Source organism: Lagopus muta, chromosome 17, assembly GCF_023343835.1.
Source record: "Lagopus muta isolate bLagMut1 chromosome 17, bLagMut1 primary, whole genome shotgun sequence".
Lineage (NCBI taxonomy): Eukaryota > Metazoa > Chordata > Aves > Galliformes > Phasianidae > Lagopus > Lagopus muta.
Genome location: NC_064449.1, coordinates 10,344,330 through 10,360,292, shown reverse-complemented (window position 1 = coordinate 10,360,292; position 15,963 = coordinate 10,344,330). Strand labels below are relative to the sequence as shown.

General features: G+C 43.5%; 1 protein-coding gene across 8 annotated transcripts in view; it reads left to right on the top strand.

The window, feature by feature from the left end:
• GALNT9 (polypeptide N-acetylgalactosaminyltransferase 9) overlaps positions 1-15,963 on the top strand; it is a 189,019-nt gene that overhangs the window by 31,712 nt on the left and 141,344 nt on the right. For 2 of the 8 annotated variants that reach the window (XM_048964551.1, XM_048964550.1), the window contains exon 1: positions 3,841-4,052. The exons of 1 other annotated variant lie outside the window; for it this stretch is intronic. Coding sequence is in view for 2 of the 7 variants with exons in the window: in XM_048964550.1 (XP_048820507.1) it covers positions 4,045-4,052 (8 nt within the window). In the remaining 5 variants the exon portion in view is untranslated. Of the gene's footprint in view, positions 1-1,326; positions 1,342-3,839; positions 4,053-9,559; positions 9,623-15,963 lie in introns of those variants that run through there. 5 more of the 8 variants (XM_048964554.1, XM_048964553.1, XM_048964549.1 and 2 more) reach the window with 4 other exon arrangements.

Below are 15,963 nucleotides of genomic sequence, written 5' to 3'. Positions count from 1 at the left end.
GTCTGGCATATCATGATATAACAAGCTGCTGGGTTATTTCTTGAGGATATTGCTCACTGGTGATGGTCTGTAGTTTGGGAACTGATGCCTGTAGACACAATCAGGGAGTTCACGTCCCCACAGCATCTATATCTGCTCAGCAGCTTTATCTGTTACCCAGAATATATATATTTTTTGGCCTTAAAGGATGTGAACTTTGCCTTTGTGTCCTCCTTGTTGACATAGTCCTAATTTTTATGATTTCTGACAGAGTCCAATTTATGCATTTCCTGTTTCATTTTTTGTACTTCATTTATTTCAAGACAACTACACAAGTAGATCGTAAGATTGAGTGATAAAGAGATAAACAGTAAATAGCATTTTTCACAGGTCTTGCATATGAAAATTTCTCTTCAAGTCAAGTCTTGTTTGACCTACTGACATGAGAAGTAGCACTAATGGGACCGAAGAATAATAGGAATTTTCCTTCTATGGAGAAAAAGAGTAACCTGCCTAGCATTGCTGATAATGTTTTCTGTTGATTTCTAGTTTTGATTATAGAGGAAAGCTGGGAGATTTGTTTTTTGTGTCCTTTTCTTTCCCCCTTCATATATTGTGAGAGGATTTTTTTGGTTTCGTCTTTTGTTTTCCAAAGTTAACTCCCAACATTTGTTCTAGATGATTGTATCACGCAGTATAAAGTAAGCTAGTGCTAGATTAAAAGCCATTTTATAGAGTTTACACTTTGCCAGTTTTATAGACTGGCATAAAACATAAAGGTATCTTGGGATTTGTTTTGTTCCTCTGCAAGAAATTGAAGATGTTTTTCTAGCTGCTTGAAAACAGAATGCTTGGATTTGCACAACCACTGTCGTTGTGTTAATGCTGCTCTGTGGGGCAAATTCTGCCTCATGAGGGCAACTTTAAATCTGGAATAATTATGTTCAATTACAATCTGTAATCCAGGGCTTCATTTAATCTGTGGATAAAATATGTGCTTTGTCTTCATCTTCACTACCCTGTTGTTAAAAGGAACAGAAGGGAAACTTGTATCACAGAGAGAATTTGTTTTGGCAAAGTTCATGTTAGAGCTTTGCTTTATCAAATTGTGTGTATCAAGGAGACCTTCAGTTTCATCAGTGAACCTTTCCCTGGCTGGGCAGGTTAACCAGCACACATGGGAAGCCTCTCCTCCTGTTGGCCTTGCTGAGGGCAATGCCCCCACAGGTTGCTGGGCTCGGGGCCCGGTGTAAACTTTGCTCTCAGGGTCTGACTGACTCATGCTCCCACCACGTCTCAGCACCTGGCCCTGTTTCCTGAGGAAGTTGGCCCAAGGAAATGTGTGCTGAAGCGCCATGCACGGTGAGCTGCTGATTTGGAGAGATCTTTAACTCCACGAGTAGCATTTAGTGGATGGAAATCTCCACGTTTTCTCTAACATAAACGGCTGTGGTGCGAGAGCTGAAGGACCATGTGTGGAAGGAGCAGCACAATCTTACTGAGCAGTTAACAAAGGCTCTGAGTTGGGTGAGGTCAGACATGACGTACAGAGATGTGAGCTCCTCCCCCTGTGGTCAGATACCATTTGCTGTCTATCACAAATCTTGAAGTTGAGCACGATAAACTTCTGCTCTTTTTGTATTACGCAGGACAAAGCATCACTATTGATTTTTACAGCCCAGTGATTTTTATTTCTGCCTTCTTGCAGGATCAGCATAAAGGGAAAAAATCACAAATCATTGCACAGTGTTAGGGTAAATTTCCAAACTTCAATTGAGTTTTGTACTTGCCTCTCTGAAATGTTAAAAAATATGCATTTTGCACCATCCTGTTGCTAATAGTTTTCTCCAGAAACAACATTGTTGAAAACAAACTGATTACTCGTTTGACCACTTGCTATGTAGAAAATCAAAGTGTCATGAGCTACTGCCTGTGTTTTTCATCTGTTGAGTGAAATAGGAATGCACACCAGTTGCTCTGGCTGAATGGGCTGAAGTTATTGGATATAACCTCTCTGTATGGTGTCTTCATCCCGTGATCCTGCAGAGATCATCTTGAAGTCAGTAGTAAACTTCACTTGCGAAATCAAGTCAGCGTGAGCTTTGTGCCTCAGAACCTCAAAGTCATTTCAGTTAGGAAAGGCTTTATGCTGCTAGCAATCACATGAACCAGTCTGACATCTTAGTGGCTGGGAAAGCATAGGTAAGGCTGATTTTTAGCTAGCATTTCACTTGGTAAGGGGGAAAACTTTTCGCCGCTTCAGACTGTGCTGATATATATGTTAGGTGTCCTTCCTTAGAGAACTGCTGCAGCAAAAAGCAAGCAAACAAAATATACAGACCCACTTTAGATGTGATATTAAAGACAAAAGAGGAAAAATGTTCTGAAACTATTTGATCCATTAATTTATATTTGAAATTAGAACACTGTCTGTGGTTCTATTATCTTTTGCCATACAGAGCTGTCTTTGAAAGGGGAAAAAGCTTAGTGAAAAGTAATTTCAGAACCTCGGCTGCTTTTTGATTACAATTTGGGATTACTGTTTAATCACCGCTTATCAAGTAATACCACAAACCTCAGAGCATGACCATCTTTCTCAGGGGATGCCAGATTTAAAGGCCAATTTTCAGCAATCCCTCCTCTTTCTCCCAAACCCGTATAACAAATAGGAAGGGATAATATCTGCGGTGTTACGAGAGACCGTAAGCGATGTTTGAAACTCTCAACATTCCCAGATTTCTTCTAGGTTTTCTTCATTGGTAATGTATGTTTATTCAGCAGAAATACTGTTCTCATGTCTGAGCAAGCTCCTGTTTCAAGGCAATCTCCACGTGAGCCCAAGACATCACGCACACTGCCCCTTTTCCCTGGCAGACGACAGGTGTTACACATGAAAACTTGTTCAAATAGACGCGCCTGCATGTGTTGAGAGGAGGTCTGAAATTAATCCTTCGTATTTGCATGCATGTAGATAATTCAGACTGGCTTGGTGCGCAAGCTGAAGCGCTGGATAAGATGTGTATTGGCTAGCAGCAATATCCACGAGAGATACTTGAGTTAAAAGATGTTTCCACTCAGAGTTAGTGATGATGCATGCAGGAGTGGGTGGCAGCCCTGTGTCTGAAGTAGGGTGAGAGAAGAGGGAGCTCTCAGTTCCTGCTGTGCAGCAGGAGGGCCATGACTGGGGGTTGCAGGGAGGAAAGGAAAAATTACATTCAGTGTGGTGCTTGGTGAGGAGGCAAAGAGAGAGATCAACCCTGAACCTTTCCTTGCATTTGCTTTGGTGACTGCCTCACACTAGAGTGTAACGAGTCTCTGCTGTGGGACACCTCATGCGTGTTCTTTTAAGTAAATATTGCACAATAAAGACAAAGTGCCTTCATTCTAGCATAAGACACATGTACCAAGATCAATCCCATCTCACAATTCTATCCCATCTTGGGGCTGTCTTAAATTTCTAGCTAGAGCCCAACAGTATTGATGTTTACAGAGATACTGCTTAGTGGAAATACAGTACAATAAAATTACCACTGATGGAGAGGTACATCTTGTGCATAGCTTTCCAAACACAAATTTGGATGGAAAGGAAGTTCTCTACCAGCTGGGAGGGCAAGGGATGCTAAATCCAACATAGTGCTGCTGGAGTAGAACCCCATCTGTGTTTATTGTGTAACAGCTTTCAGTCTCTCTAGAGTAGACAAAAACTCTCAGAAAACCCAAACAGAAGCTTTTTTTTTAGGTAGCCTGGAAAGGGACATTCAGCAGCAGAGAAGATTGTTATAAGGCAGATGATTTGTTGGCTTGGTTTTGCACAGTGCAGAATCACTGGATGTGCTGAATGCTTTAGCAAAGTGATCTGTTTGACCAAGCAAAATTTGGCTGACTGCTGACCTTGACTGTTGAAAAGCTGGGAGACACGGCCTCACAGCCCATAAGATAGGAGAGTTGGTGCTGTGCTTTGAGAATGCCAGTAGTCTGAGGAGTTTGGAGAGACTGAATTGGATTCAGAGCCTTCTGCACCGTGTGAGCACTGGAGAGGACGATTTTAAGGGATGCCGTTAAGTGATGAACTTGTACGTATGGCACAGTTCGCCTTCTGTCTGCTGAAATGTATGTTGCCCATCTGTTCTCTCTCTGCTCTGAGAGCAGTTGGGCTGCTGATCAAATGATCATGCCTAGCTGGTGAAAATGTCAGTAATTAGAGATCGCTTCCTGGTCTGCTCTGCATATAGATGGCTATAAAGAGAGTGGGGAACTGGCACCTTCAGATGAACCGTGCTGTTGATTGTGTAAATAAGTTTTGTGGTAGAGTCAGGTTTGGAAATGGTGAAAGTGTTCTGGTTTCTTACAGGAATACAGGGCTACAAACAGCTGCACCTGTGTATGCAATAGTTTGACTTCTATCAGAATTTGCCCTAAATTGTTTTCTCTGGTGATTACCTTAATTTGAGACGTGGATGAGAGCAGGATGTTTGTACTGATTTGATTAGGCCTGGCAGCTGTCTCTCTTGCCGTAAGGGGTGCTCACAGAATGTTCCTCATCCTCCCTGTGTGAGAGATACCACAGTGTCCTTTCAGAGAGCTTTCTCAATTTTCCTTAAGGACACTGAGTTGTGTGATGTTGTAAGGTTCCATTTTCAACAGCAAGCTGAAAGCATGACAAGCAGTGCTGTAGGAATGCTTGTGAGTGCAACTTAATTTTTATGTTAGGATGACAACAATTTTAAAATATTCTTCAAAAGAGAGTAAAACTTTCTATTTATAATCAGAATGAGGCAAGCTGAGAGTCGTGGAGTCCTGAGCTTGTCAGTGTGCTAACCGATGTGATGTCTCAGGCTTGGGGAGCCTGGCTGATTGTTTCTGCTTACAAAATTAACATCATTTTCATCTGCGCCTTCTGTCAGACTGAATTAATGTGCCAGTCTGCTCCCAAAGGAAAAAAAAAAAGCACAAATCCCTCCACCCTGCTAACAAAATACATCAATGCCAGCAGCCCCTACACATGAATGAACCTCAATAAGCAAAGTACTGTGCATGGGTGGCAGAGGAGGAGAAAAACAAGGAGCTGATAAAGAAATGTATTTCTCTTTCAGCCTTCTAAGATGTTGGCTTAAAAAAAAACAAACAACAGGGAGAGAAAATAAAGCCAGCCATTTTTTAAATCATGAAAAATACAAAGACAGTGACCTCCAAGCTGACGTAGTTTTTCGGGGCTTTGTGGGCTTTTTCTTGGTTGGTATTTGGTTTTGTTTTTTGTGTTGTTTTGGTTTTTTTGCCTATGGATTTAGACAGAGGCCTTCAGGCTGGGAATCTTTTTCAGTTGTTATTTCTGCAGCTCTGGTTTTATTACTCAAATGTGGATTGATCTTAAGCTGTCTAAAAGCCCAATCTTTGAATCTTTTAGTGCTTGTAGCATTCTGCTGAGATACTGTGTGGGTCAGGCTGAAGCCCCTCATCTAAGAGAGCTGCAGGAAGTGATGATGTGCATGTGGTTGTGCAAAACACCACAGCAAAATAACCTCTGAATTTGGATGCTTTGCAAGTAAATACTCCTAAGAGGACAAGCTGGATTGTGGCTCAGTTCCAGTTAGAAAGGCTTGAGCATGATTTCCTCCTTAGTTACCTGCCCAGAAAAAGACCTTGATGGCTGCAGATTGCCCAGCCCAATCCTGGCCAATGGACAGATAAGTTGGGAAGAAGAGTTCCCTCTTGAGGCACAGCAGTCAGTGTGCACGCAGCCTTCCTAAAGGGACAGTGCTGAGCCTTTCCTGATCCTCTGGCAACAGTGTAGGATGTCAGGACAGAGACAGGTGGCAGATTTAACCCTAAATGCTGGGGCGACATATAAGATGTATTCTAGCATGCACTTCATGGGGACAGAACATGTTCACTGCGTCAGAGAAAAGTGAAGGTAGAAGGTTTTGATTTTGTTAGTACCAATTGTGGCAAAAGCAACCTTAAAAAGAGGGGTTAATCTGGCTGCAGGCTATTTTGTGTTCAACTTGAACACATTGTTTTATCAAACAGAAGCTCTGGCCTCTGGACTTTGAAGAAAATGACTGACAAGCTCAGGCTTTCATCAAAAGGGTGGGAAAAAAACCGAGCAATCCCTTTTGTTACATCAGTTCTTAAAGTCAGATTGTGCCATGACACCCAGTCCTGCTCTGTGTCCTGATGAAAAAGGCAAGTCCTGATGCACAGGTGTGTTTCCCTGCAGGATCCAGGCACTTTCTAGACTTCCATTCTGTCTCTTCAGAGGTTAGATCCTTGCTTTCCTGTACTGCTAGTAATATACTGAGACATAAAGTCTAAGAGCCAAATACTTAAAACTTAACTTGCCTCCAGACTGTAGTCTTTCGGTTGATTTTACAAGGGTCTATTTGCATCTTCAGAGGTCTGAATACTGCTTTGAAAACCTGCTTCTAGGTGATATGCCCAGATCATAGCATTAGTTCACTGCCTGTGGGCCTTCAAACGTCAGGTGAGACTTGCCAGCCTTATTACAGATATTGCAGATAAGTCGGTGGTGGGGAAGGAGGAAGCAATGCCAGGGGACCCATTCACACCTTCCTCCTCCTTCTTGGTGAAGAACGATGCCCACAGGGCGCTAAGTTGGGAGGGTTGCCTTGCCCTGTACAGGGAGCGGTTTTGTAGACTTCCTTCAGAGCTGTGGTCATCTTTTACAGGATCAGAGCCTTAGAAGAAGGTATTTTGTTTGGGTTTTTATTTTTCTCCCATGCCTGGTGCATTACTCACCGGCACCATATTTGATTTATTGTGGCGTGCAGGTTTTTCCCCATGCATCTGTGGAAAACATGGAATAAATGACATAGACTGAGTGGAATCATATCCCCCAAGCTGCCTCTGAAATCTTAATTAAACCCGCAGGGTCTTGTTTAAGGATAGAAAAACAGCAGAATATGAAGTACTGAAGACCAGTAAATAAATTATTGGTGCTTCTTGCTACTTCACTGTGCTGGTAGTGATCGGAAAAAAAAAATAAAAAAAAAATCCAAATCTATCCTTTCTGTTTGACCATTTTATTATTAGCAGCTACTGTGTTTTAACCATGACTTCTCGTTGAAGAAAACTGCACTGGGGAAAAGAGAGTTTTTAAAAGTTGGACTTAGGCTCATAAATACAGAGGGAGCTTCTCCACTCAGCCTGAAGTTTGCTTCTCCCATTTTTCATCCATGGGATGTCACAGCACGCGCTGAGCTGGAGACTTAGGGAGGTGGCTTGGAAGCTAACGCAGCCATAGATAGGCAGGCTGCCTGGATTCAGTGCTGGCTGCAGGAACCAGAGGGCAACTGTGCCACTGAGAACAGAACATGCTGACATCTGTAGTATGGCATGCACAGCCAATCAGCTGGAAAATATAGGGGCATCCTTTTATCATTATAATCCCGTGTCTGGTAACTTATTTGTGTAAAGGAATTGTATTTTCTCTTTCTTGTGCTCTACTGAAATAAGAACTTGATGCCTCCCAGGTGAAGAACTGAGGTGAAGTGGCCCGGTCAAGACCCCACAAGAAGTCTGTGTCACAGCAGGGGTCTGCCATGTTTTTCTGTGGGGTGGGCAGTAATGAATGGGGCTGAATAAAAGCACATGCTCTTTCCAAACTCTGGCAGCAAGCAGAGTAAGGAGCTATGTGTAAGGAATGAGAGCTGCTTGAGTTTCTGACAGCCATGGGAAGGACTGAAAATTATATCCTGCGGTTCCCTTCTTGTTTCTACAGAGGTGGTAGAATTTGGAAGCTGACCTGGCAGTGTTTGACATCATTACTGTATTTTTGGGAACCATGTGCTATGCTTTAGCCTTTAGAAATGGTGGAAAAAATGCAACATGCCAATACAGTCGTATTCCACAGGAGTGATGTGCCTGGAGGCTGTGGCATTATGGGGCTGGAGGCTGGCTTGAGGCATGAGCAAGGAAGCAGCTTCAGAAGGACAAAGGTTGGCCCTTGGGGAATTACAGATGGCAGAAGAATTCCTGGGCACCACGTATACTTAGGCATCAAGCCCTCTGGATGGTTTCCTTTAATCTGCAGATGTGGAGTGGAGAGGTGTGAAGGATGCAGGGCTCCAACAGCTGTTGCTGCATTGGGGCAGCCAGCCTAGGTTAGGCATTGGAGGCCTTGTGATGCTGCAGCTGCTAGATGATATCAGTGATATCATTCCTTCAGGGTGCAGTTGATCCACCTCACTTAATTCTGCCCTCCTTTAGGTAGCTATTAATGGAAGGACACAGAGCCTTGGTCCTTTTGGATACTAGTTATTAAATAAGACAGTTTATTCAATTTAAGTAACTGTTGAGATTCTTTTGCTTACTGAAACTGAGGAAGAGGAAACCTCACAGCTTCTGTTTTACGAGTACAAATCACCCACCCTTCCCTCCCTTTTTCTTTACAGCCTTCCCTTTCAGTGTTGTAGATGCAAATAGAGAACATGCAGTGCTTGCCATTGCCATGTGGAAATGAATAATGGTTTTGGGCAAAGACCAAACCGAGTTTCCAGAGGGCTGCTCTTTCCTGCTCATTCATCTATATGATGTATAGAACAAACATATATGGAATATATAGAATATATATAGATGTATAGAACAAAAATATACTGTCAGGAAAAAAAGGGCTGTTTAGTATTCAGAGGTTCAAAGACATTTAACAATATTGTCTTCACCTAGGAACCAAGTTATTTCTTCAAGAAATGTACAGAGAACACTTTGCTTTCAATTTACAGCTTGGTCTGCAGGAACATTGCAGTGGTGAGAGTCCTGTGTCAGGAACACTGAATTTATACCAATAAAGGCTCTGAATAACTTCTTGCAGATCTGCCTTGTCAGTTGATAAGATGGAGATTTAGACCAGGAGAAATGTTCTTTGATGCCTTTTCCCAGCATTGTTACTCTTTCTGGAGGATGAATGGTTTATGTGAGAGAAGACAAAGAGGCAGCAGCCCTTTCAGCAGCAGATATCCCTCAGACTCTGGGTGACCTTCAGTGGGTAAATGGCTTAATGCATGCCTCAGTTTCACTTGAAAATTAAATTGGTTAAACTGGGACAACCTTCTCCCTTAGACGTTTTCTTCAGCTTGAATAGGTTACAAATTCTCAGTTCTACAAATGAGAATTAGAAATGACTTCAGTGTTTCTGAGTGAGTCCAAGACTTAGCAGGGCTGATCTGTAATAGACACCACTGTGCTGCATACAAATATGAGGTCAACATTTTTTGTTTTACCAGGATTTAAAAAGTGGTAGACTGACCCCTAGAGTTCTACACCTTCGTTTGGACAGAGCAGAACGTTTGATTATCTTGTTTCTAATTTAATTTATTTAATCTTTGGCCTTTTGCTGAGATTGCTTATGACAGGAGAACTGACTTCCAAATAACGAAACTTTCCCCCTAACGAAAATTAGGCTGTACTCAAAAGTGCTTTCATGGGCTGTTCTTCTTATTTGACTGTTCTTGGTTTGCTTTGATTTGGGTTTTGAGGGGAAGAAGGAAAAACTGGGGCTGGGATGGGAACTGAGAAGAATGCCAGAGATCTTTGTGCTGATACGTGCTGCTTCTGTTAATGCTAGGGACCTGATCGGAGTACTGCTGTGTTGTTTCTTTAATGCCACTGTCTTCACTCATTCCTGGAGGTATGAGGTATTTATTCATTTCCATTAATTAAATTCATATCTAAAGGCTATTTCTATCAGAATGTTTAGAAGCAGAAAATTTGTCTAGTGGGTTAATCTCTTAAAGGAGAAAAAGAAAGGGAATCATGCCAAATCTAATTAGTATTGTTTGTTAGTTCAACCCTTCCTTCAATTCTGGAGCAATTTGTTAACTGTGTGATAGCTGACGTGCCCAAGCTGTCTCTCATCTGACTGAGTGAGGAGTACAGCGTGAGCGTATGTGGAAAGAACATGCCCAATTCAGTGGGGACACAGAGGTTTCCACAGCAATTTTGTAGAAATCCATAACAAATGCATTGTTAGGTTGGTTTATGCTTTCTCTTTCCTGCTGTGTAAAGTATTTGATATTCAAATTAAAATGGTGCTTGTTTAGGACAATTCAGTTATAGAATAAGCCTGGTAATTGGTGCCCATGGGACTGTTTACACTCTGCTTGGTGTAATCCACTTATGGAAAATTAATGAAAGGCCATTTCCTCCTCAGTTGTAGCTGTTCTAATATGTAGGCTTTCTGTGTTGTTTCCTCTCCCAGCTGAAGCTACAGCTGGCTATTCTGGGACAAAAGCTCCAGCAAACTCACATGCTCCCTGGAGAGCTCCTTAAGGTTAAGGGCGACTTTGGCAGCGCAGAGGTTGCGTGAGCCCCACAGTGCTGTGACTCAGAAACGCCCTCTGAACCTCTGCTCTGGCCCTCCCAGGAGCACCGTGAGGAGGGCTTTGCTACCACTTTGTGTCCCTTCTGGAGCGTGCTGCCAATCTGCACCTGTGGATTCAGACCGAGGGCTTCCTCCCTTCCCCAGCACTGGGGGTCTGCCTTTACTCCACAGGCACAAAGCTTAAGTCTTATTTGAGCAAACTGCAATTGATTTTTCAGCTCTGTCAACTAGCAGCCAAAGCTTCTTTGGTAAGTAATATGGAGAAGATAGAGAGGAAAATACGGGTGTTATAAGATGCCTATACAGTCTGTGATATACTCAGTACACAGCATTTAAGGTGAGGTGATGCTGATAAGCTTTGTTATGTACTTGGAAAGATTTTACTTGTCCTGTGGGCTGGTGAAGGGAGAAAACCTTTCATGTGCCTGAGCCAGAGCATCACTGTCACTACCCAGGGATTTCCTGTTTCTCATTTTGTCAGATGAGGGGAGAAACCAAAAGAAGCAGAAAAGCCAGCCCTACTCACTTTTCTCCGGAATATTTTCTGGTTTCACAGGGAGCTGATTGTAAGTGCAGGCTGTGTGTGAAAAGGCAAGTATTTCAGTAAGTAACTGTTCAATTTTACAAATGGTACTAATGTGCAGCTTTGGGCTGTGGGAGCCTGAGTCAATATGGCCAAAGCAAAGAGCTCCAGTTCCAGAGCAAATAGCAGCAGAACTGGGAATACTGAGAGCAGAAATAGCATCATTTTGTTATTCGCAGTGGCTACAGGAAAAAAAAAAATTGCTGAGGAAATGCAATTCCTCCTACAAATCCAAATGCAGAGAGCTGGAGGTCAAAAAGGAGAACAAAATCAAGACCAAGAAATTACCATGCTGTATTGCCTGAAAGAAAGTGAAATGAAATCATTGCATCTTACTTCAGTAGTTAAATATCAGAGGCAACACATGGGAAATGTGCTTAGTTTGACCTGGGCCCATTACCTAGATACCATCTCTTCCCTGCCTTGCCCCAAATTCCCTTCATTTTCTTCAGGCAGTGGACAGAGTACGTTTTCTTTGTCATTTGTAAGAAGTGCCATTTCTCCTTCTGTGCTCAGCCAGACTGACTATCTAGACTTTTGCTCCTTTGAATCAAAAATAACAGCCTTCTCTTACTACCCTTAAAAATGGTTCTCCCTGACCCAGGCATGAATGCTGAAGTCCTCTTTCTGATGCTCCCTTTGCCTTTTCTGATGGGAATTTCTTCAGTGGAGACCTGCCATTGCCACTGCTTAGCATCTCCTTTGGAAATTCATGCAAGTTTCTGCTGTCTTGTACCCTATGTGTGGAGCACCAGCTCTACACTGGGGAAACTGCTTTTTCAGCCCTCTTAGGATCTCTCTTTTCTGGGCTGCTGCTGCTAAGGAATGACTTGGGCTGGGTTAAGTTGACCACAAAGATGGGAGGGGAAATTCTGTTTCTGTGTTCCCCTTCATAACTTCCCAAGCATTATCTGCAACCATGAAAAACAGTAGTGGACAACTGAGCCCAAACCATGATGTGGGAAACATGGCTAAATGCAGAAATGTACCTGCATCTTTCTGTGTGTGGCCTATCAATGTATTCTTATTTGGGAAATGTGATGTTTGCCAAGCTGGGACTTTGTGAGTGTGGGCCACAGCTGCTGTACTTCGTGTGAGTTCAAAGCTTTGCTCAGCTGTTGTTCTATCAGGCTCAGCAACGTCTCACAAACCATGTTCCACAAACCATGCAATAGACCTTACCTGCACGGCGCTATGTTTCGACTATTAAAAGCCTGATATATTGCATGCAAGGTCCAACCCATAACAGCCTGCGTTCCACAGCTCATTTGGTATTGTTCTGAGGAGCATCTGTCTTAGCTACTGGCAGTGCAGTCTTTGAAAACAAGCTTCATTTTGCATCTCTGGCCTTTGGAAGATGGGAAAGATTTATGACCTGCAAATAATGATGATAGGTGAACTTGCATCCTAGGGAATGGGAGGAGGCAGTGAGCTTGAGAGATGAACAACTGTGTAGGGTCATTTGGGTGTTCTCACTGGCATTATCAAATAGAGATGGATCAGATATGCTCTGCCTCAACACTCAGCTCTGCTCCCATGCAGGAGCTGCACTTCTTTGTAATGCATTTTCACGCATCTGGGACATCTACAGGATGCCCTTGGAGATGGGCCGGAGGAGAGATGAGCAGCTTTGAAGGGATGTTATTCAACATTCAAAGAGAATTGGGAAGAGAAAGTTTTGGGGAAAATTATTTTTCTTCAGCAGTCTCTTGAATGTCATTGAGAAGGACTGTCTGTGATCTCCAGGTGATTGACACCTGCTCTGGAGTGAAGGGGGCTTTCTCTTCATATTAACTTCTCTTTTGTCACTTTTGAAATCCCTGCAGACTTTAATTTTTTCTTTGGGCATGATGAACTTGATTATAATTTCATTTGAAGAAGTTGAAGAAAGGGGATGTTTGAGAAGTGTCCTTTCTCCTCCGGTTTCCTAAGTTCAACGACTGCTATCTTCAGTTGCCCTTTCACAGGCTGTTCTTGGCTTCTGCTTAGTATTGAATTGTCTGTGGGGGTACCAGATGTAATGGTGAATATTCATTATCTGGAGGGAGGTGTATTGCATCTCTTGCTGCATAGGGACCCAGTTGTGGAAGGCAGAGTGTAGTCTGTCCCACTGCATGACCTGGGCAATGTTTTCTAACTGGAGAATTGTTTAAATAGAATGCAAAACTCAATTCCATCTTGGAAGAAGTTGATGGAAGCTTTCCATTGAATGGAGTGGTAACCAGGCAGTTATTTGCTACGTATTAGATCTCACAATGTGGCCTTAAGGCAGGAGCATGGAATGACTTTCTGCATGTGGACCAAGTCATTTCTTATCCTAGGAATCACTCACATGAGCAGCTGAAGTAGTATTTTGCACAAGGATCTGTCCTGAAATTATGTTGAACCAGTATATGAGGAAAGATATTTGGCTCTATAACGTAGACGTATAACGTATAAAAAGAAACAAACCACCCCTGGCTCACCCCTAGTGACTAGTTCATCTCTCATCCCTGAATGTTATGTGCAAGTCATTGTGAACAAAAGAACAAAAACCAAAAGTATCTGAAAATCACTGTCCATATAACTTCTGGCAGATACTTTTCGTTTAATTCATCCAGGAAATCAATATGTCTTATAGAATCATTTGACTGTGCTTGGCAGTGAAATGATAAATATACATGAAAACAGAATTGGATTAATAATTTTTGACAGGTAATACAGTGCAGCTGTTGCTGGATGATATTAACAAGAGGAGGCATGTTAAGTTCCAATGTCAGAGTAAGGCTAGGTGGTTATAATGTCTGAATATATTTCATTCTCTGACTGAAGACTCTGGATGGCAGATGGAAATCAACGTTATAAAGTTCCAGTAAAAGTCCTTTGCTTTGCTGATTCTTGCCTCCTTTCACCAGTCAGAAGTCTGCTCATTGATCTTGGCTGACTAAAATAGAATTTCCCCACGTTTTCTACCTGAGCCAATAGTTTTGGTTTGCTCTGTACTGAGTTGTGAGGAAGGGGAAACGTCGCCCTCCTGAGATCAGCATCCTAGGGAAGGCTGCTGCCATCTGAGCAGGGCAGCTTTCTGACTCCCAAACGAGTCTGAGATTTTAAATTCTTTTCTTTGAGGTTTATGAAGTGATTGAAAAGCGTGTATGAAAAACCAAATGTCCTCTGTGAAGGAGCTGAGATCGGATTTTCCCAGTTCTATTCCTTACACTCTTCTTCTCTTTTCTGTTCTACCCCCATTGTCCAGTTTCCTCTCAGCTCTCACTTGTGGGAATATTTGCCCCCAAGCAATGCAAAGCAACCACAACCCACCAAACCTGCCTGTGGATTTCACGTCTACACCTTCTCAGTAAGGTTGGATTTTTTTTGTTTTTGAGGAATTTCTTATGGAAAAAACTCCTGCCAGGTTTCTCCAAGCACTCACAGTCTAGCCTGCAGACTCTAGATGAGTATCAGAGAGTGAGAGCATTGTAAAGAGAAATTGATTTGATTTGATTTGACATGGTCCCCCACCACATCCTCATCTCCAAATTGGAGGGAAGTGGATTTGATGGGTGGACAACCCGATGGATAAGCAATTGGTTGAAAGGCCGCAGACAGAGGGTGGTGGTCAATGGCTCTGTGTCCAGGTGGAGGCCGGTAACAAGTGGTGTCCCCCAAGGGTCTGTCTTGGGACCGGTGCTCTTTAACATCTTTATTAATGACATCGATGAGGGAATTGAGTGCACCCTCAGCAAGTTTGCTGACGACACCAAGCTGAGTGGTGCGGTTGATACGGTGGAAGGAAGGGATGCCATTCAGAGGGACCTCGACAGGCTGGAGGGCTGGGCTCGGGTGAACCTGATGAGGTTCAACACGGCAAAGTGCAGGGTTTTGCATTTGGGCCGGAAGAACCCCAGGCACCTGTACAGGCTGGGAGGAGTGGTCCTTGAGAGCAGCTCGGCAGAGAAGGACCTGGGGGTCCTGATGGACGAGAGACTGAATATGAGCCAGCAGTGCGCTCTGGCAGCTCGAAAGGCAAATGGGATCCTGGGCTCCATCAGGAGAGGGGTGGCCAGCAAGGACCAGGGAGGTGATTGTCCCTCTCTACTCGGCTCTTGTGAGGCCCCATCTGGAGTACTGTGTCCAGGTGTGGAGCCCTCAGTACAAGAAAGACATTGAGATTTTGGAAAGGGTCCAGAGGAGGGCGACTAAGATGATCAGGGGGCTGGAGCACCTCCCCTATGAGGACAGGCTGAGGGAGTTGGGCTTGTTCAGCCTGGAGAAGAGAAGGCTGCGGGGTGACCTCATTGCAGCCTATCAATACCTGAAGGGAACCTACAGCCAGGAGGGGAGTAAACTCTTCAAAAGGGCTGACGACAGCAGGACTAGGGGAAATGGTTTTAAGTTGAAGGAGGGAAGATTTAGGTTGGATGTTAGGGGGAAGTTCTTTACTAGGAGAGTGGTTAGGCCCTGGAACGGGCTGCCCAGGGAGGTTGTGGATGCCCCGTCCTTGGACGTGTTTAAGGCCAGGTTGGACGGGGTCCTGGGCAACCTGATCTGAATGTGTATGTTTGGTGGCCCTGCTAGGCAGGGGGGTTGGAACTCCATGATCCTTGGGGTCCCTTCCAACCCGGGTGATTCTGTGATTCTGTGATTCTGTGATTTCCAGTCATTCTGCAGGCCTTTGGGACATAGAGTAGTGCATGAGCATATGACATGATCATCTGCTGTGCCCAAACATGGAATCCCTTCTTTAAAAGGAAAAGATATGACTTTGATAGTATATTCACAATTTTCTTTAGGCAGACTCCTTCGAGACAAATTGAAGCCTCACTAGGGAGCTGCAGAGTGCTGAGAGGGGCCGATCAACTTGGAGGCCAGCTGCTGTGCATTTCAATACGTATCACCATTTATTCTGTTCGCTTTTAACTTAATCATGAAATCGCTTTTTCCCTCCAAAAGCTCCTTGTCTGAAGGCTGAGTATCTCAGCCTGCATCTGCTTCCCTCTGCAAGGCAACTTAAAGTGAGAAAACTCTCAGTACCTACAGAAATGATGTGAAATGCACCAGCACAGTTTTGCCCCCAACCTTAGAA